Below are 21,569 nucleotides of genomic sequence, written 5' to 3'. Positions count from 1 at the left end.
AATGTAGACTGTTCTGCAGCATTGTCTATAGTACTTGTGTCAACAGCAAATAGTTACTGCATACTATCTCATTAATTAGCAGACATTAGTGAAGGGTTGTAACTGCGGGGGGAAAAAATGAAGGAAAAAAATACAAATTTGGTGGCCTGGCACGTAGTACTATAAAAAGCATGATGAACGAAATGAGCAAAGAGGCCTAGCTTGGTGAACTGGTTCTGTTACCCACTGTCGCCATGCTACTGCAGTTTTATTCCATACTTCTCCAGCAGTCCTGTGTCACTGTCAACTAGCCCGTAGTTTTGCCAATTTTAGTTTTTAATGTGAGCCTTATTTTTGCTCTTACATTCTCCCCCATGTAGTAAAGTTCTTGCTTGATTTATAAAGACATTATGCAGCTGTTGTATTAAAGCTTTATTCCTGCTCGATTACACCTGGTCTGCTTGCATGAGGAAACTGTAATTGAGCCTAATAGCATACATTATGCAGCTGTTGTATTAAAGCTTTATTCCTGCTCGATTACACCTGGTCTGCTTGCATGAGGAAACTGTAATTGAGCCTAATAGCATAGCTGACACCTGGAAGGCTGCATTTTGGCTTTGGTGTTTAGTGGGAGAAGTGATGGTGTATTCACAGTGGTTGCTGACTAATAACTGTTTAAGTAGACTGTACCTCACCGAGCATGTTTTACTGGCACAGAGTTCACTACACATATTAAAAATATTCAGTGTGCATGGTGTGGCTTGACATAATTTTGCAAAGCCAAGGAACAGGATTGGGTCAGTTTATGCAGTGTATTCGTGGTAGACTTGTAGCTCTTGTGCATTTTCTTCTTGAGCTACTTGTTCTTCCCATTAAGCCAGCAAGAGTTGAAGCTATTTCACTTGTGCTTGTTGCTCCTGCCATCTTATCTTTTATGGTTCCCGCTTCCAGCTGCTCGAAATCCAAGAAGCTTTGCTTTATTTTAATTGTGCAGCTTTTTTCTTTCTTTATTAGCTTGTCAAAAACCATTACATATTGATTTGTGAAGTACGGCTCTCTGACTGAGAGGCATATCACTTTGGTCTGTTTTATTTTCAGTGTTATAGCACTGACCCCAAAAGAAAAAAAATATTGAAGCTTTGCTGTGCTAGTTTTCCAAGAGCTGTTTTGTACAGCAAAGCTAGGTTTTACTTTTGGTTCCCACTTATCTTTAGTTTATCATGTTCCCTTTTGTTTGTGCACCACATTTAATGCTTCAAACTATTACTGTTTCTTTTACTTTGCAAAAACAGGCGCCCTGTTCGATCAGTCCCTCCCAGAATCCCCGACCGGCCGCAGGTTTCATCTTCATAATGGCCCTTCTGAGTTTTCCATCCTTGTGTTCTGTGGAGGACGACCAGCCTAAGAGACTGATTAAAACAGAGAGCAGTGTGAGAGCAAAGGGCCCAGTGAAGCTGAGATGTGTTCCAAAGGCAGGCCAGGTCATGGAAGGAGGGTCGGTGGCATGAGGTTTAAACGTTGGGGAGGACCGAAAGGGAAGCATTCCAAGCAGCAGCGTGGCACATAGGGCAGCCAACCGCCTGTGATCCCTTGGCAGGGACATCCCTGTCTATGTCACCAGAGGTTAGGCGAAAATCCAGTGCCCTGCTAGTCCCGACTCTGCCTCACTTGTTTGTTTGGATTGTGTAAGTTTTGTAATGTAACTTCCTGTGATTGATTTCTTGGTCACTGTGAATTGCTCTTTCTTTGTGCCACTCGTATTTTTTTTTATTATGTGCTCACTCAGTCTGCCTGACCAGTATACAGAGACATGTGGGTATAATGTATTCCCCCCAGCCTGTCACTGGCTGGCGGACTGCCCATGACGAGCACCATGCCATCTGCTATGGTTGCTTCACTTAGCCATGGTCCTTCATGTTACCTACCTGTGTGTCCTCATTTCACCAGCTCACCCCCCCCTCGAGGCAGTTCAGCCATGTTTTCCTTGTGCTGATTTTTGTGGTTTTGTTTGAAGAGAAGGTATTTATTTGGCAAGGCGCATCCTTAAGTAAAGGCTCCATGCAAAATTGCTAGGCTGCGCAAGTCCCAGTATGCGTGCCCCAATATGCCCTCACATAGTGACTTGGCAATTTAAAATGGCATTTTTTTTTGCAGGACCGTATTGACTTATGTGTATTTTGTAGGTAGAAATGGATTTTGCTTTTCAAAATTTGATACCGAAGCTTGTTTGCTGGTAAAAGAAGCAGAGAGTCAGGTTCCTCAACTGGTGTTCACATTCAGCACTGGTGGTGGGGAAGCCATTTTTTTTATCCTCTTTTTGAGCAAGTGGAAGTGCTTATTTTAAATGTTTGATTTTGAATCAGTATGTAGCCCTATGCTTGGTTGAAGGGTATTTATTTCATTGTTGCACAGTTTATTTGCCTTATTTTATACAAGTAGGGCAAAGTTTAAAGAGATTGCCTCTCTCGCTGTATGTAAACTTGCATGTCATTGATGTACCGGTTATGCTTGCATAGTGAGCACACAAGTATTGGCGTTGATTTCTGAAAAAAAAAAAAAAAAAAAAAATATTTTTTGTGTGTGTATCCAGCATAGAATATGAAACTTGCCTACTATTTTCTTTGAAGATTTGCCGAAGTTGCAGTGAAGACAAAGTGCGAGTTTTCTTCAGGGCGTCTAGGACGCGATTGTTGTCTGTGTGCTCTGTAGGCTCAGATAGTATTCTAGCAGAGCTAAGCCACCAACTGTCCCCACATGCTAATTCTAAAATACCCGAGTAATCATCAGCAGCATGAATGTCTCAGTACAGCCGGGCGCGCACATTATGCTTGCAAAAGGAAGTACATGCTGTAAGAATGTATGATATGACGACAGACTGGGGAGCCTCACGCCAGTGGTGTACACATGCGCAGCAGCGTGTGTTTGAAGATGTAAATTAAAGTATCAATGTTGGCGAACTTCCGTGTCCTTTCTATTCTCACTCTTGTAATGCAAGCCCCTTGGCTTATTGGTCTGGCAGTATACCGCAGATCCTCTTCGGGCCTTTGCTTGAGTAAGTATGCATTCTATAACTTTCTACTGTCGCGAGGAAAAATTTTAAATTGGCGACATGTACAGTTAGATACCTAGTGAATGCCTGGGCTCAAATAGTCACCGACCACGCTCTTGAAGTAACAAGTAGTGGTGTTCAAATATGGCAATTTTCTAATCAAATTGAATAAGAATACTATGGACCACAATTTCAGAAATGCAACCAGACTTGTATTTTTTTCATTTGAGCTCCGTTAATATTTCAACAAATTTTTTGAATCTCTGTGGAAGATTTAAAAGTAGTGTCATTTGTAAGATTGTTTGCAAAAAAAAACAAAGGGCATGACAACTACATAGCAAAGTAACCCTACAGTTACACCACCACGGGGCCCTCAGATAATCTACATTGCAAGCCGTCCTTAAATGCCAATTTTTTAAGCAAGAATAGTGACTAAATACTTGTACGATCCACATATCTTTTCCCAAAATTTACCCAGGATTGTAAAACTTGATGCAGCAATTTAAAATTGCATAAATGGGCTCTTTAAGTGCCGTACATAATTGGCCAGCAGTTAAATATTTCATTTTCTTGCAATATGTGCAGTGAGTACAGGGCTTTTTTGCAATGTGCTACTTGCCACTCTTGTCAGGTGTACACCAGCTTGCATCTTTGCACTTACACTTGAAGGGGACAGACATGGGTCCCGGATAAACACACTTCTGTTATTGACTCTAGACACGTGAAATTTTCAGGAAATATTCAACCTTGCGTGCTGATTAGTTATGAAATTCTAGAGTTGCAACTTTGCACAAGTGAATTTTTATTGACGATTTCTACAGGATTTCAAAATGTTGCAGTGTCCTAAAACACTATATTATAGCTTTTGTGCAATCTGACTCTCTAGCATTCAGGCAAAAAAGAAATCAAAAAGAGTGAATGAGTAATAGTGCCACAGTGCTGCTCCCAAAACATTTGACTAGGAAAAATTATTTTTTGAGAAAGGTGCAGAAAGTGTGCAAAAATGGCATTTTATGCTACAAAACCAGGTAGTTTCCTTAAGAAGCAGCATTTAAGGCTCATTTCGGCAGGAGCGCAAGCTACAGACATGCTCTTTCAAACAAGCTATGAGCTGGCTAACAAGCTGGCTATGATACTGTTTTGGAATGGCAAATGACACAAAATGGGCCATGTCAGCATCATGGGCAAAACTGAACATTTCGTTGAAGAAATACAGTGTTTTCTTCCTCAACGACATGTCATTTTGAGCTAGTTTTTTGCCAACAGGCGTACCCTGGTAAGGGGATTAGAAAAACAATAAAAATGAAAACTCTATTTCTTAGTGTATGTTTTGTTCCCAGGACCAATGTTCCCACTAAATAGCGGTGCACAGTGACTTACAGTACACTTAACAGCCACTAAACCTTGCGGTCTATTTTCATGTGTTTAGTGGAAGGATGTAGTTAATATCCACTATGTGCTTGGATATGCGCAAGAGCGTCGTTCGCATTCATGTCATGTTCCGTGTGTGTTCTGGGTGATCATTTTGCACTGCATTTTACATACTCGTTACATGCATACACCATATATGGCATCTTCATAAAGGGGGGGGGGGGGGGGGGGGAGGGGGTGGTTAGAGAAACTACTACATACTGTGTGAAAACTCTGGTAGGGTTCCTATGCGCCCTGCATAGGATACGCTGCTGCTTGTTACTGCGTGTATTCATGTTGCCTTTGTGCCTTGGCAACAGCCGATAAGTGCACAGAAATGGCCCGCCAACCGGGCTTCAAGGTGGAGTTGTGGATACTTGTGAACTGCAGTTGCGTAACTTGTCAGTTCACATGGCTGGCTTTCATGCCAACCCCCACATCCAACACGGCACAGGGCCAGGAGCAAGGTCCGGATCAGGGGCGTAGCCAGAAATTTTATTCGGGGGGGGGGGCAAGCTTCTGCTTTCCTCTAGGTCTCGTGATCGATAATAAATATCGGTAGTTTAAGCAAACGCTATACATGTATGTCAAAGACATGGGACCCCCCCCCCCCCCCCCCCCCCCTTGACGTGTGTGAGGACATTATGTAAAAAGTAAAGTAAGCTCAGTAAATACAGTAAGGACGACAGCCACAGTGGGCGTTTGGAGGAACGGTCTCTCATCGCGCCACTGAATGGACCAGTCTTCGAAAACGCATCATTGAGACGACCCATGCGATCGCAGAAGACATCATTAATTGGTAATTTCCGTTAAGCATAGATGGCATCGTCCTCGTCGGGGCGAAGTGCATTTCACAAGTCAAGGACGGCTATACGCGTGAAAATGTTCGTGTGACCAGGCTATACCTACTCTCATAGCAATAGCTTGTTCGCTGCATCTTTGCGCTAGAAAACCTAAATACGCGCAAAAACGCGTAAGGATTTTTTTTTTTTTTTTCGAAGCTTTCGTCGCCCTGCTCCCTCATACGAGAGGGTTGCATTTCCTGCGGCAAGTGCATGGGCCGCTGTGTCTTCCGCTTTGTGCGAGCGTGCAGCCGTCATTTGCCTTTACGTCAACAGATTCAGAATTGTACAGAATATTTCACCGCACAGCATAGATATGGCATGTGTACGCATTTTAAGTAGTGCGTGCATTTCTGCTTCACTTACGCCGGTGCAAACAGGAAGCGGCCTTGTACCTCACAGAATCTTGACTGATTGGTGTACTAGTGATGCAGGAATGAACTCCGGTCTTGTTCAGTGCATAGTGCACATAATCAATTTCTCAGGACGCGTGAACTCCGACGAGAACTGTCAGCGCCTGCAACAAGAATTTACTCACGCTGTACTGCGCACAGCAGTAATTCATGCTTGTCGGTTGTCTGTTTCGTATGTACATTCTGTTGCGAGTCGGTGGAATTTCACTGCTGTCATCAACCCCTTCGTGTGTACATTGCTGGTTTGGGATTCCACAACAAAACAGCAACTACCAGCCTTCCGTAATAGCTGGTTTGGGATTCAACACAACAGTAATTACCAGCCTTCTGTAGGGGCGCAATCGCAAACAAGAGACGTTTCTCGCGTAGACTAAGATCCTGCGCGAGCGCGGTCTAACCGGCACCTGAAAGGAAGCGGCGGAAATGTATCCCGGAGATTTTGACCACCTGGGGTTTTAACGTGCTAAGTAAACGGGCCTCGAGCGTTCTCGCCATCATCTAAAATGTGGCTGCCGCATTTGTTGCTTCATTTGTTGCGCATTTGTTGCTTCAGAATGCGGCCGCCACATTCTCGCCCAAAACTTCACACGAGTGTCAAAGCCTTAACTGTGACAGTTTTTTCCATATTCAGACATGATTCTCTGTAAATTACCAACCCAAATGGAAGCGCCTGCAGGAATCAAATTGTGATAGTAGCACCGGTTTCATGAATGATGTCAGTGCGAAGCGACGAGAAAAAAGAGTGGGTAAGTGGGGGGGGGGGGGGGTTTGGACCCCCCCCCCCCCCCTGGCTACGCCCCTGGTCAGGATACAGCTATGAACTGGCAGGAGGTGAATTTTGCAAAGGTTGATTTCTATCTCCTGCGCCAAATGGTTGATGCCGGCAGTACCAGCATTGTTCGAGAATTCATAACAGGTGAATAAATCAATGAAAAGGGAGATTACAATAAAAAGAAATTACAGATCTAATGTGCACACGTTGAAACATGCAATTAAAATTTATTTGCACGAGAACGAGTCTGCACGTGGTGGTGTGCTAGGCAAATTGGAGAGGTAAGAAACCAGCCTGCTGCTGAGAACAGGAAAAACAAATGAATACAAAATGAGTGAAGGAGTACGAGATGAGAGGGAAGTATACAGTGGAAGTGCACAGAAGGATGAATTTGGCAAGGACGGAAGTGAAATGTGAGGGAGATGACAATGTATAGAGAATCAGATGAAGAAAAGAAAGGCTCTGTGAAGGAGGCAGGGAGGTAGGAAAAGGGAGCTGGGTGCGAAGATTTGCTGCGCAATGCATTATCCTACACAACGTATATTCTCATGCAATGTTTATGCACCGCACAGCTCGCAACTGTAATGTCATGCAATATATGCCATATTTATGGACCGCTCCTCCCATAAGCTATGCGAATATCACTATAATCTGTTTCATACATCAGGTGCAATGCTGTGGAGGCTAGAGAAACTTGTATTGCGACAGCAATTATATGGACACTCCAAGCGAATTTTGCCCGTCGCCATGATGTGCCGTATATATTTAGGTATATGTATGCTATATGACATACGGTATATGCGGCTTAATATTCAGCTATTGCCACACCATTCTATCACTAAAGTTGCTCATACCAGGTCTTACATTCTTGACAAAATTATTCCTCAGAATTTTGAAAATGGCAGCCCACAAATGTCACAAAACAAAACACTGACAGTGCATGCCTTTTATCTTAAATCTTCTGACCTAAATATTAAAATTGAGAAACAACAGAGCTAAAACCTGTAAATTATGTAATTTTATTGGTGCGGCTGTGCACTACCTTCGGGATCGTCCCCGGAAAAAGGTTTGCAAACATACCCAATACGGAAAAGTGGCGGTAAAGTCTAAGGGAGACGTTCGCTTTAATTAATAAACATAAATGAACTTATCTGATGGCAGGATTCAAAAAGTACCCCTAGCACAACAGCTCGTTTTTACTTAGCTTATGCTTACTTCAATTCATACTGCCACTACAGTTACAAGTCTTACTTACACTTAGCGTATTACTCTAACATGTTGCCATCGCATTCAATGCGTTGTCATTATGGCTAAACTGTGATATTTTTTTACAGTGAAGCTCTAGCCCCCGTATGCGTTCCCAGGGGGCTTAGGGGGGGGTACCCTGGGCGGACACAGCACGTGGACAGGAATGGGGACTGGTAAGGGAGAGGGGGAAAGTGTGGCGACGGCGCCTCTGCACGTGGCCTGAGCTTTTGTGGTTATATCATAGAATAAAGCACAAAAGTCATGCACGTCGGAGGTGCCCACAAAACACGGAAGCAGCTATTTGATGTCGAAAGGATAATTCACAAGTGTAGTAGCCGTCTTCCAAGACATTTTGTAGCCGTCGACGTCTAAATGTAGTTCAGTAAGCCCTGCTAACATTACGCTAAAAGTTGGCTAACGGACATCTTGACAAGAACAGCATACATTCTCAAATTTTTTGCGGCAGTGGCTACACATGGTTTGTTCAGTTACAATTTACTTTAAATGCGACGTGGACACCAGAAAAAAAAATAAAAATGTTATTGTCGAGTAGAGTGATGCACAGCCCGATTGGTCAAATAGTGCATTTTGCTTAGACCAATCAATTTAATGCCATCGGTCACAATTACTTTGTACATAAAACAAGATGTTCATTGTATGCCGATGTCACCTCTGCATGAAACACATCACTGTCGACAAAACTTTCCCCTGCTGGGTCTCTCCTGCAAACTGAAAGTTTCCAGCAGGGAAACATTTTTGTCAGTGATGCTGCAGTTCAGGCTGATATGACATCCTTTTATCAGTTACAGCTAGTATGAAGTTACAGCATTACACAACTATATGAGACAGAATGCTGTGCTACAATGAATTCTTAAAAAGAAAGAACGATTCACATCTGGAAAAGCACTCGGCGCACCACCTATCTGGCAATACAAATATTTTCTTCCAATGTCGGTGCCTCATTTGAAAGTAAATTGCAACTTTCTTTGTGGGTGTCCCTTGTTAAGTATTGCCATATGCTTGCAGAAGAAAGGGAACCAAGGGGCCCCGACTTATTAATCATATCATAAGAAGCCAACAAACAAGGACAACATAGGGGAAATTACTTGTACTTACCGATTGAAATAAAGAAATGATAAATTTATCATTTTTTTCATTTTCATCAGTAAGTACAATTTCCCCTATGTTGCCCTTGTATCATTGTTTGTTGGCTTCTTACAATATCATATGCTTGCAGAGCATCACGCAGAAATAATGGCCAGTTCTTAGTGAATCCCTTGCATATTGCATGTTACCTGAACTGAATGGAAAATTAGAACATGCCGTCTTTTTGTTTTTTTTACACACACTGTACGATGAGCTTTTCATGAAATGAAGTGCACAGAATAGGACTGCAAGCCAAAATGCTGCAAGACATCTACTGTACACCATGTCACACAGTCAAACTTTATTACCCAATAAATGAGAAAAGATGCAGGAAGTGTAATTAACAAGAGTGACAAATAGCAGCAAAGTTGGCCATGCATAGATGTGCAAGATCATTGCTGTCGCAGCCAGAGCAGGCCAGTCTTTGTAGGAGAGCACTGGCTGCCCACAAATGCTTTCTGTCGCAGGTGACACATGAAGGGTCTTGTAGACACAGGCAAGCAAAACCTGCACGGACGAGGGGGAAAAAAAAAAGCAAAAAAAGAAATGAGAATGTGCAAATTGGAACTTCAATTAACAATATGTGCCAAGCAAGAATTTTACCTACCATTAGAAATAAATTTAAGCCCTCCTTTGTCTTAAAGCACTGATTTCTTAAAGGGACACTAAAGAGAAACCTGAAGTCCAGCTTTAATGGTAGATTATCCTATCACGAACACAGACATATCATTCTTACTGCTCCCTGGTCTTAACACACATGCAATACACTGAGGATCAGAGAGGGTAAAGTACATTGGCTTACACTGATCATAATGATGAGGTCCCGCCATCCAGCTAGCGCCAAGACACCAATATGTCCCGCCGTCTAAACAGTGAAAAGAACAAAATAAGAGCATCAGGTCAGTTGAAAGCCAGATATGCAGTTACAAATAAGGTGAACCACAGTTATTCATTAATAAACGATAAGCAGTCCCGATTGCACTCCTAGATGAAGCATGTACTAGGCTACAAGTTTTGCAGCTTAGTCAGAATAAAAAACCAGTGCAACTTTGCATCAGCAGCCGATTGCATTTGACAATGCATAAAACAAGTAAGCATGGCGCTTGGAACGCTACAAGCTGTATAGTGACACGTGCGCGTGCGCAATGCTACAGTGTAACGTACCCATGCAAGAACAAAAGGACACAAGATAGGGCTAGTACAGACTGGCTCACGATATGAGCAGCGTGTCCTCGCTGAATCCACTCCCTTCGGTTGTTTCATGCTACGTTAACCACAAAAACTATAACAAGCAGAACCCGCATATAAAAAATAAAGCTGACAAAAACCAACAAGACAGTAGAGCCCAACCATCAATAATTGTCGCGGTTATCTCCTAAAGAAATTCGGACATTGTTGACGAAACACAAAGTGCAAAGAATTTCACTTAATGGAAAAAGTGCTACCCAACGCGCGACGTACAAAGGCGCATCGAGAACGGAGGTGGCGAACGCAGATCCCGCCATTGTGGTAGTAAGCCGTCGGCGAAAAAACGCAATACAGCCGATGTCACAAACATAATAGAGTGAGAAACTCTATAGTCACAAAGCACTGATACAAAACTGTTTTATCGGCATGGCGGCCGAACAACTGACGATGTCACAGAAGTGAACCATGGAGGATTGGGAAAAGTTACCAAGGCGACTGGTCACGGGGACAGCTCTTTATATAGGCGGGCGTAGTTGCAAACAGCGTCTCCTGGGTGCGGATTATGTGTGTTTCTAAACCGAAACCGCTACATCACACAAAACACATTGCACACAGCGTCGGCACAGCTAGATGACTCTAGTTGATAGAACAGCACACAACTAGCACAATGTACGAACCGAGGAACGAGACATTGCTTGCGTACGCCAACGACTGTTTTTTCCTTCCTCCATGGTTTTTTCATGGATGCATGTATCTTTGCGTGGCTGGCTGCCAGGCTGTCGTATTCAGAACGGAGCCAATCTCGAGCCATATCGAGCATCTTTTTTCTGGCTTGCATCTTCTAGTAGTGTGGTAGGACAAGTTTAATCTGCCTGTAAGGGAAAAAAATTAATAAAAAAATTAATAAAATAAAAATAAAAAGAAAGCTGGAACTTCTGGCTGCATTGCTATACGTGCAACCCCTGCTCATCAGCTGTAAAATTCTGCTTGTCTGTGTGACATGTAACAGTACTAGAGACATGTACAGTAACTGTATGTGACAGTGGCCATAGAAACTTGAAGTTTATTTGCACAAGCTAAATCTGAAAGACATACCAAGAATATTAATCCAGTTCAGTGAAGTTTGTGTGGACATCAGGAAAAAAATGTATCGCAATACGTTGCTATCTTACTTGCCATTGTCTAGATTGACATTGTATTCCGGGGGAGGGAAGCATTGCGAGTACACCAGCAAGGCCAGCAGAAAAACGGAGAAGGCTGCATGGCTTATCTCTAAGAGGAATTTGAGGATCTCAAAATTGTGAAGAAAGTGCAGAAATTTGGCTTTGCCTTCCTTCTCCTGGAAAGTAATTCACTCTGCTTGGGAGAGGGCGTCTAAAAATTGAGATACTGCCATGGTATGCCTTGTGCGTTAGCGTAGAAGCCTGGCTGAAGTTTAAGCAATTTTTGGGGCATGCAGCCTATATGCACTTTGCAGAAGGAGGTCATTCTGCTATGATTTTTACCTGTAGTGCTGTTTGCACCATTGCATCTACTAGCAGCAGGTGGTAGGCAGTTGTTTGTCACCAAAAGTTAATTTTGAGGCTTTGGCAGAAATCTGCCATTCCATAGTGGAAAATTACTACTATGCCACGCTTGTTGGGCATCTGGATTTCTCATCATGTTTCTACGCTAGCCAGACCCTTGGTGAAATTGAGTAGAGCTTGCTTGTTGATAATTGTGGCCTTTAATTGGACTCGTCCTGCATCCAGGAGGGAGTGCTGCTACTATGTTAACAATCACAGGTTGTGGTTACTTGAGGCACGTGCTATATGCAGGCTGGTATTATAATGGTAGCTGGTTTGTTTTTGTTGCTGCCTTTCAAGGTTATGATGCATTTCGTGAGATTAAGAATCACCATAGTAAAACATTTGTCATGTAGACTTTGGTCAATGCTGTGACATTTCTTGGAACACTTTTTGAAAAGGCTCGCTGTCCTTTGATGGGTGCAGCAACACAATATCAATTCTGATAAGCTTTGGTTTTATGCTTAATTGTGCAAAATTTTCATTCTTCATCAGTGGAAGTTCAGCGCTTGTCTTTGTCCCTCCTTGTTTGCTGCACTGGTATGCACCATCAAAATGCAGCATCATTGCATAACCAATCTGATTCTGCCAAGCTGGCCTGAGATTTAATTTGTGTTGACATATCTTAGCACTGTTCTCGTGCAGTGCTTGTATTGCACAGTGCCTTCCAGAGCTCTGAAGCATGTGCATGGCAGCTGGTGTTATTATTTTATTTAGAATTTGCATGCTCGCCGTCGTCTTATTATGCATAACATGTACATACTTCTAATGCATGTGAAAAATGAATGATTAAAAGTGCAAGATTTCAATCTTCCACAAAATATTAAACCAAGCGATGTAATGGTGTTAAACTGTCTGTGCAAGGAGTGAAAAAATAAAATTGCACATTCATAGTGATGTGCGCTGATAGCTGTGCTCCTCTTCAGTTCAGGAACAAACTTTATGGTAACTGTAAATACTAGATGTTTAAAGTACATTTGAAGACTATCAGTTTCAGCTGTTCAGTTGTGCTACTTTTCAGTTGTGCTACACTTTTCCCATTTAAGAGTAAGCCCACGGAAATTTTAAAGACCCAATGTGGCCAGCTGCCTTTACTTCATAGTAGTGCTTGTAAACTGACTGCCAGCAATTTAATTCTCCCCATGGCGTGTACAGGCTTGCCCATAAGTGCAACACATTGCCTGTTTGAGTAGACCAGTAACATATGTGTTAATTTTGTGTTCAGCTGATGCTTCAAATCAAGGGCATGGACTAATTGCAAATTGCTTATTGCTCTTACAAGCTGTGGGATATATCGCTAAAAGGAATTTAATGTATCATAAATTTATGCAAACGCTTGGTCAACCATGGAGGTCAGCTTTCGAGGATATCGCTGTCAGTGAATTTTGATTGGCTCAGCCAGTGGGTAGAGTGCCCATATAGCTCCAGTGAGGTGTATCACACCGGACGTTCTTCACACTAAAGCGAAAGTGTGTGCGAAAGTGACCAATTGAGATTACGGCCCCAGAACTGCTGAGGCATGCAAGTGGAAGGCTGCATTGGGCTTTTGGAAATTTTTTGGTCTTATGTGGGCTGTGTAGCCCAGCAAAGCACACACCTAAAAGAAACCAACTTAGGATAGGCAGCTCAGGGGAAGTACCACAGGGGTTGCCTTTTCTAAATTTATTTGTAATAAATGTTTCTCTTATGGGAAAGAGGCTACATGGCAGGTAGCGAGCCAAAAACAGCTGAAACTGATATTTTCAAGTTTATATTAAAAATGTTTTGATATTGTGGCTGTAAAGTTAACAATTAAAAGTTAATGAGTAATATTGACATAAGAACATATAAAAAAAATGTACTGGAGGCTTCTTCAAGTGGCTGCTAACAACATCAGTTCGTTTCATGGGAGTAGAAGGCCTTGCTTTAAAATAGAAAAAAAAAAGCTTGCAGCTTGCAAGCTGGAACATCTATTTTAATACAAAATGTCGGTGAAAAGAGCAAGAATACACAGAATTGCATAGGTCACCTTTCAGTGCAAGTGTTGTCTGCAATGCGTTTGCAGTCAACATGACATACCCCTACTACTTGTCTGCCTGCATTGGCTAAAAGTGGTGACGGGGAACCTGACAGGACCATGATAGTGCAAGTTTGCACTTTAATTTCCCACCTTTACATACACTGAATACTTGTTTACTGATAGTTGTATGCAAGGAAAGAAAATGAAGAATAAAATTATATGTAGTCTCTGATGATTGATAGAAATAGGGGCGGGCAAGCAGCAAGGATTGTCAAGCTTGAATGGAAGAGCCTAGCACACGATTCATGCTTGAAATGCACTTCATGCATGTGTGTATTCTTTCTTGTTTCTTTGCCAAACTTCATCACATGGAGCTGCCCACTCAAATGGTCAATGCTTCCTTATTGTTGGAATATTGGACAGTAGTGCCTTCTATGTAGGCTCAGTTGGATCTTTTCAACAACACTAGTATGAAGTCAGCAGTTCTTTGACATTATTTTTCTTTCATTAAAAAAAAAGCTGTGCGTATTTATCACCTCACGCATTATATTCTCTCTGATTTATATCTTCATTTTATGTTAGAGATACAGGGTGTGTCAGCGAACACTTTCAAAAATTTTTGAAGGTTGCCTGTGGCAGATGGCACCATAGGTCGTCAGTGTGGGAGAATACTCACTCACACTCACTCACCATAATTTTTTCAAGGCCCCGCACTCACTCACGTTCACAGTCACCTCCACTCACAGCACTCACTCGCACTCGCAGTCACCTCCACTCACACTCACCTGCACTCACACTCGCTGGTACTCACACGCACCCGCACACACTTCCATCACACTCACTGGCACTCACTCGCAGTCGCACTCACTTCCACTCACACTCACAAAATCTCACTCGCACTCATCTCCACTCACACTCACCTGCACTCACACTCACTGGTACTCACTCGCACTCACCTCCACTCACACCCACTGGCACTCACCTGCATTCACCTCCACTCACACTCACTGGCACTCGCACTCACCACTCACCTGCACTCACACTCACTGGCACTCATTCGCACTCGTACTCACCTGCACTCACAATCACTGGTACTCACTCGCACTCACCTCCACTCACACCCACTGGCACTCACCTGCACTCACCTCCACTCACACTCACTGGCACTCGCACTCACCTGCACTCACACTCACTGGCACTCACTCGCACTCGTACTCACCTGCACTCACACTCACTGGCACTCACTCGCACTCACCTCCACTCACACCCACTGGCACTCACCTGCACTCACCTCTACTCACACTCACTGGCACTCGCACTCACCTGCACTCACACTCACTGGCACTCGTACTCACCTGCACTCACACTCACCGGCACTCACTCGCACTCACCTGTACTCACAATCAATGGCACTCACTCGCACTCACCCCTTTGAAATGAGTGCGAGTATGAGTGAGTGCACTCATGAGTCACTTTGCCGAAGTTTACCACTCACAATTCGTGTATATTCATAACGAAGCTTCCAATTTAGCACTTGTTGCATTGGGAGTGCGCCAAGGCAGTGTTTTGGACGCAGTTTTATTTTTAATATACATAAAAGATTTGCCTTCCCGATTACATGCTAACATCCGTCTATTCGCTGACTATTGTATTTCGTACTGCGAAATTATTCACAGTGATAATCACCATATACAAATTCTGCCTTTTCTTGGTGTCAGGAGTGGCAGATGACTCTAAATGCCCAAAAATCTGTAACGCTAACAGTAAGAAAAAAATAGATATCTGAGTCACTGGCACTCACTCGCACTCACCTCCACTGACACTCACTCGCACTCACCTTCACTCACACTCACTCGCACTCACTTCCACTCACACTCATTGGCAGTTCGCAACGCAGATCCACTTGGAATGACTTCTCAGGATGAGACCAATTGCGAGATATTAATTCCCAAAATTTGCGGTGAAATGCATTGGCGTTCCAGTTACTTTTGTGCTTCAATGCATAAAGCGACGTTTTGTTAAGAAAGAAACTGGAACGCCAATGCATTACACCTCAAAGTTCGGGAATTAATATCTCGCAATTGGTGTCATCCTGAGAATTCGTTCCAAGTGGAACGAATTCTTGTGAACTCCTTGCAAACTCTATGGCCAGAATTTCTAAATTGCAATATGGGCCACAAGGTAATTACTTAAAAACTCTAATTAGTCAGTCGATTATGCATGTCAATTTTTTGTGCAAGTAATCTCCGGCTTTTAGAGTAGACCAGCCCAGGAACTAGAATTGTGCTATCTGCCACAGGCAATCTTTAAAGAATTTTGAAAGTGTTAGCTGAAACACCCTGTATAGTAGCATTTGTTCTAATGTGTCATACTTTTTCCTTTCATTATTCACTCTCCTTTGCTGCTTGTGTAAACACAAATTGCTGCATTAGTGTATTTCTGTGGATTTCATTATTTAACTGTGGTCAACTCTCATAGATACAAGCTCCTTTAGGCCATAGATCTTTGTTAGAATTACCCATGGTTACTGAAAGAAGACATGCACACAGATTTATGCCTCCTCCTACACAATGCTAAATGATATCTGCAGACGTAAAGCTGATGTATGTTATGTGAAAGAACGGTAGTGGATGTAGCTTGTCAAAATTTCACAGTAATCAGAATCAAGTCTATTAATTAAGCCAAAAATATGTTACGATCTAATGATTGCACTACCAGTACTGCATGTTTGAATCTTTTTATGGCTGTGTTGCATTCCTGGTTGTTCGGAACATTTAACATACTGCAGGATAGGCCACAGCAATCCTGCAAGAGAAATCCTCCTTGGCCAAGAGAAAGGATTCTCGCCCATGCAATGCATATCCAATATAGCTAAGTCGTGAGAGTCATGAACATGCAACTTGGTGGCATCATCTTGCAGTACCACTTGTCAACATATACACTAGCTGGAATATCGGACACGGGCATGTTTGACTAGTGCTCTGTCATCAGCTGCTTTTGGCTGCTTTAGTGTACCTAGAAATCCAAAAGATTTAGCTAAGTGAAAAATTTGTTTCAATTTATTGGCTTCAGAATACAGTGGAAGCCTAGTTCAACCAAGAAAATTGTGAAGCTTGTTTAAATCAACTGGAATATTGAATATTCACTAATATTAGTCTACTGATTTTAGTAGCTCGTTCAGAAAATTCTTTGAGAAGAAATGAGTGCTGCTAACTTTCTGTAGTCACCTGTGCATCATGTCTGATCATAATTTTATCTTTATGTATCTCTAGTACCTTTCGCTAAAGCCTTTGCAAATAAGATATGCAAGCGCTATCAAAATTGGCCAATACACAGTGTCATCATGTACACCTAACTCTGGTTCCTGCTTCCCTTCATTCATTAAAGCTCATTTGTGAAAACATGGAATGCTGTTTTACCGAACTGGTTTGTACGCTAAATATAGTTCGACATATTGAGTAATTCTATATGTGGGAATTTGTGTATCTGAAATGAACCCGAGTATGACGAGTTTGTTATGCTTGGGTAAAGGAGAGCTGTGTGACAGTGCTGAAACACCCCATGGTGACCTGACTGTCGTAGAGGCCTGTGTAGGTAGCACAACAACCCAACAGGATCTAGCTCTTCATCAGGTTATGCGTCATATTGCACTCTACCTGCTCATGTCCAAGCATGCTCGAAAAACGCACAGGAAAAAAAGCTGCTGGTGTTGGTTTTATGGCACAGGTTGTAGGCACTCCAGTTTGTTTTAACTAATTTATATTATGTGAATATCACTTAAAAAGCTTTGCATGTTTGATATAGAGCATAAATCACTGTATGCAAGTTATAATCTAGTGTGTCAGTGTGCAGTATCAAAAGTTTCAAGTTCTTAAAATGTTATTTTATACATTCCTCTTGGTGATACACATTGCGTCTTTTTTAGCTTTATGTTCACTAACTTCTTTATGCTTATCAGGATGCATTGTGTTTTTTGAGGCTGTTCGTTTTATACACAGAATTTTTCAGTTGGTGAGTGCCTAAACCTGCAACAAACTACTTCCCTGCATAAATATATCATACGAATGCTGTGAGCTGTTGTAAGCAATAAACCAAGTCATGATGATTTTGTGGGACTTTGATTACAAGATTTAGTTTGCTTTGTAATGCAGTGAAGCATGAGTTATAAATTTTGGGTTGTATTTCGATGCCTACAATAAAGTGCCAGTGCAGCCTGTGCTGTGCTGATGTTGTGACAGTTTGTTGCGATGTCACATTGCAAAAGCGGCTCATTAGAAAGCTGCTTCCATGGATTGTGGCATTTTATGTTCAAGTATACACCGCTCCCCATGTGCATTGTGAGGCTAGCAGCACGGGGAAACACAAACTAATTTTTGAGGTGCTTTGTCTAGATCTGACTGAAGCTGTTGTCAAGTCTTGTTCTTAAATGTTGCAAATGTTGCATGCATAACATGTAGGGACAGTGACTAGATCAGATATTCATGAAGGCCTGAGGGAGCAACAGAATAATGCATGAAGCATGGGAGAAACAAGGCCCTTTTCCCTACTTGTCCTCTCCCTACCTGTCCTCACCATTTTGCATGTAATGTGGTAGTCACCCCAAGGCAGAGCGGGTACAGCTTTCCTGTGGTAGCGCTTGTGTTGCTAGTTGTGATCACAACTATAGGTGTGAGGCTGCAGAACTCGACGTCCGTGTAATGCAGTAGGATATTTTTGGAAGTCAAGGTCTCTTTTTAAGTTGTCTGAGCATGTTTGGTCTGCCTTAAATTTGCAGCACTGGAAACTGGAATTGGTCTTTCAGTTGAAAAATCCTTTTTCTTTATCTGTAAGCAATGTTAGTCTTGCAGACCAAATGAATACATGAATGGGTATTTAGTGCAGGTGCTCAAGGCAGACTCGCAGCAACAGAAAGTTCGAATGGCCAAGCTTTGTGCGGGAGCTTCCCACTTTGTCCTGCTTTGACAATGCCATGTGAATACATGAGCTGTAGCAGACCTTGTTGGTTTTGCTAAAATAAGGGAAAGGGGGCTGTTATTAGTAATTTGATATTGCCAATTTCTTTTAAATTATACTGTTTGTTTTAAGTTCCATGTGCATTCTGAGCTATCACTGGAGTTTTAATTTTATTGATGTCATCCTGTCCACAATCTCATTTGAACATGGAGACAACCAGAAAATTTCTGGCATGCAGGGAAGGTGCACCAATTCCCGCTATGAAAATAGGGACAAAGCGACACAAGATTTAGATTTGCTGGTAAAAATGCATACAAAGGCATCAAAAATCTTGTCAGTTCATAATTGTATTCGGTTATGCGGGGAAAAAAAAAAAAAAAAAAGCTGGAACTTCTGGATGCATTGCTATATGTGACACCCATGTGTGCATTGTGGGATCAACCTTTTGTGTATACCTGCTTGTAGTTCTTATTAGCGAGGATTTGCTCTTAAGTGCAAGTCGTAAGTTTAAGGTATGCTCATCAGCTTTTAAATTCTGCTTGTCAGTCCTTGAAAATTGTAACCATGTGTGACATGTAACAGTACTAAAGACATGTATAGTAACTGTATGTGACAGTGGCCATAGAAACTTCAAGTTTGTTTGCCCAAGCTAAATCTGAAAGACATACCAAGAAATCCAGTTCAGTGAAGTTTGTGTAGACATCAGGAAAGAAATATATCGCAATACGTTGCACTATTTCTGCATTTAAATTACTGTAAAAAAAAGTATTACAGATCCATTATTTCTGAAATATGCAACAAAATTTACACTGTTGGTGTTCAGATCTATTTCTTAATTTTGTTTTGTTTGTGTTGGTGCAGTTGCTAGGCAAGCATATGTACCTTTGACTGTTAGTCTTTTGTGTGTTCAGCCATAGTAGACTTTTACCTTGCGAAATGGTGTTGATATTTTGAAACATTATTGGCTCTTGGTGAATGGTTTTGAGTGAAAGTATGGTAATTAGTGTGTGATTACTGCTAACTGCATCTGCCACTCTTGAGCTCGTGTAAACCACTATCTAAAAATGTAGACTGTTCTGCAGCATTGTCTATAGTACTTGTGTCAACAGCAAATAGTTACTGCATACTATCTCATTAATTAGCAGACATTAGTGAAGGGTTGTAACTGCGGGGGGAAAAAATGAAGGAAAAAAAATACAAATTTGGTGGCCTGGCACGTAGTACTATAAAAAGCATGATGAACGAAATGAGCAAAGAGGCCTAGCTTGGTGAACTGGTTCTGTTACCCACTGTCGCCATGCTACTGCAGTTTTATTCCATACTTCTCCAGCAGTCCTGTGTCACTGTCAACTAGCCCGTAGTTTTGCCAATTTTAGTTTTTAATGTGAGCCTTATTTTTGCTCTTACATTCTCCCCCATGTAGTAAAGTTCTTGCTTGATTTATAAAGACATTATGCAGCTGTTGTATTAAAGCTTTATTCCTGCTCGATTACACCTGGTCTGCTTGCATGAGGAAACTGTAATTGAGCCTAATAGCATACATTATGCAGCTGTTGTATTAAAGCTTTATTCCTGCTCGATTACACCTGGTCTGCTTGCATGAGGAAACTGTAATTGAGCCTAATAGCATAGCTGACACCTGGAAGGCTGCATTTTGGCTTTGGTGTTTAGTGGGAGAAGTGATGGTGTATTCACAGTGGTTGCTGACTAATAACTGTTTAAGTAGACTGTACCTCACCGAGCATGTTTTACTGGCACAGAGTTCACTACACATATTAAAAATATTCAGTGTGCATGGTGTGGCTTGACATAATTTTGCAAAGCCAAGGAACAGGATTGGGTCAGTTTATGCAGTGTATTCGTGGTAGACTTGTAGCTCTTGTGCATTTTCTTCTTGAGCTACTTGTTCTTCCCATTAAGCCAGCAAGAGTTGAAGCTATTTCACTTGTGCTTGTTGCTCCTGCCATCTTATCTTTTATGGTTCCCGCTTCCAGCTGCTCGAAATCCAAGAAGCTTTGCTTTATTTTAATTGTGCAGCTTTTTTCTTTCTTTATTAGCTTGTCAAAAACCATTACATATTGATTTGTGAAGTACGGCTCTCTGACTGAGAGGCATATCACTTGGTCTGTTTTATTTTCAGTGTTATAGCACTGACCCCAAAAGAAAAAAAATATTGAAGCTTTGCTGTGCTAGTTTTCCAAGAGCTGTTTTGTACAGCAAAGCTAGGTTTTACTTTTGGTTCCCACTTATCTTTAGTTTATCATGTTCCCTTTTGTTTGTGCACCACATTTAATGCTTCAAACTATTACTGTTTCTTTTACTTTGCAAAAACAGGCGCCCTGTTCGATCAGTCCCTCCCAGAATCCCCGACCGGCCGCAGGTTTCATCTTCATAATGGCCCTTCTGAGTTTTCCATCCTTGTGTTCTGTGGAGGACGACCAGCCTAAGAGACTGATTAAAACAGAGAGCAGTGTGAGAGCAAAGGGCCCAGTGAAGCTGAGATGTGTTCCAAAGGCAGGCCAGGTCATGGAAGGAGGGTCGGTGGCATGAGGTTTAAACGTTGGGGAGGACCGAAAGGGAAGCATTCCAAGCAGCAGCGTGGCACATAGGGCAGCCAACCGCCTGTGATCCCTTGGCAGGGACATCCCTGTCTATGTCACCAGAGGTTAGGCGAAAATCCAGTGCCCTGCTAGTCCCGACTCTGCCTCACTTGTTTGTTTGGATTGTGTAAGTTTTGTAATGTAACTTCCTGTGATTGATTTCTTGGTCACTGTGAATTGCTCTTTCTTTGTGCCACTCGTATTTTTTTTTATTATGTGCTCACTCAGTCTGCCTGACCAGTATACAGAGACATGTGGGTATAATGTATTCCCCCCAGCCTGTCACTGGCTGGCGGACTGCCCATGACGAGCACCATGCCATCTGCTATGGTTGCTTCACTTAGCCATGGTCCTTCATGTTACCTACCTGTGTGTCCTCATTTCACCAGCTCACCCCCCCCTCGA

At 42.2% G+C, this 21,569-nt stretch overlaps 2 protein-coding genes across 3 annotated transcripts in view; one reads left to right on the top strand and one right to left on the bottom strand.

Moving 5' to 3' along the window:
• The window catches only part of LOC119436970 (dynamin), a 156,799-nt gene extending 135,476 nt beyond the window's left edge, over positions 1-21,323 (top strand). The window contains exon 21 of one of the 2 annotated variants that reach the window (XR_007464797.1): positions 21,083-21,323. The gene's annotated coding sequence lies outside the window, so the exon portion shown is untranslated. Of the gene's footprint in view, positions 1-1,455; positions 1,697-21,082 lie in introns of those variants that run through there. The other variant, XR_007464796.1, reaches the window with a different exon arrangement.
• Positions 9,047-21,569, bottom strand: part of LOC119436965 (uncharacterized) — a 31,335-nt gene continuing 18,812 nt past the window's right edge. Inside the window, exons 2-3 of the mRNA XM_049660143.1 lie at positions 9,662-9,724; positions 9,047-9,366 (exon numbers count right to left, since the gene is read on the bottom strand). Coding sequence (XP_049516100.1) covers positions 9,154-9,366; positions 9,662-9,724 — 276 coding nt within the window. The 3' untranslated portion in view covers positions 9,047-9,153. The remainder of the gene's footprint in view (positions 9,367-9,661; positions 9,725-21,569) is intronic.

This window comes from Dermacentor silvarum, chromosome 1, assembly GCF_013339745.2.
Source record: "Dermacentor silvarum isolate Dsil-2018 chromosome 1, BIME_Dsil_1.4, whole genome shotgun sequence".
Classification (NCBI taxonomy): Eukaryota; Metazoa; Arthropoda; class Arachnida; order Ixodida; family Ixodidae; genus Dermacentor; species Dermacentor silvarum.
Note: the sequence above shows the minus strand (reverse complement) of the source record. Positions and strands in the feature narration are given on the sequence as shown.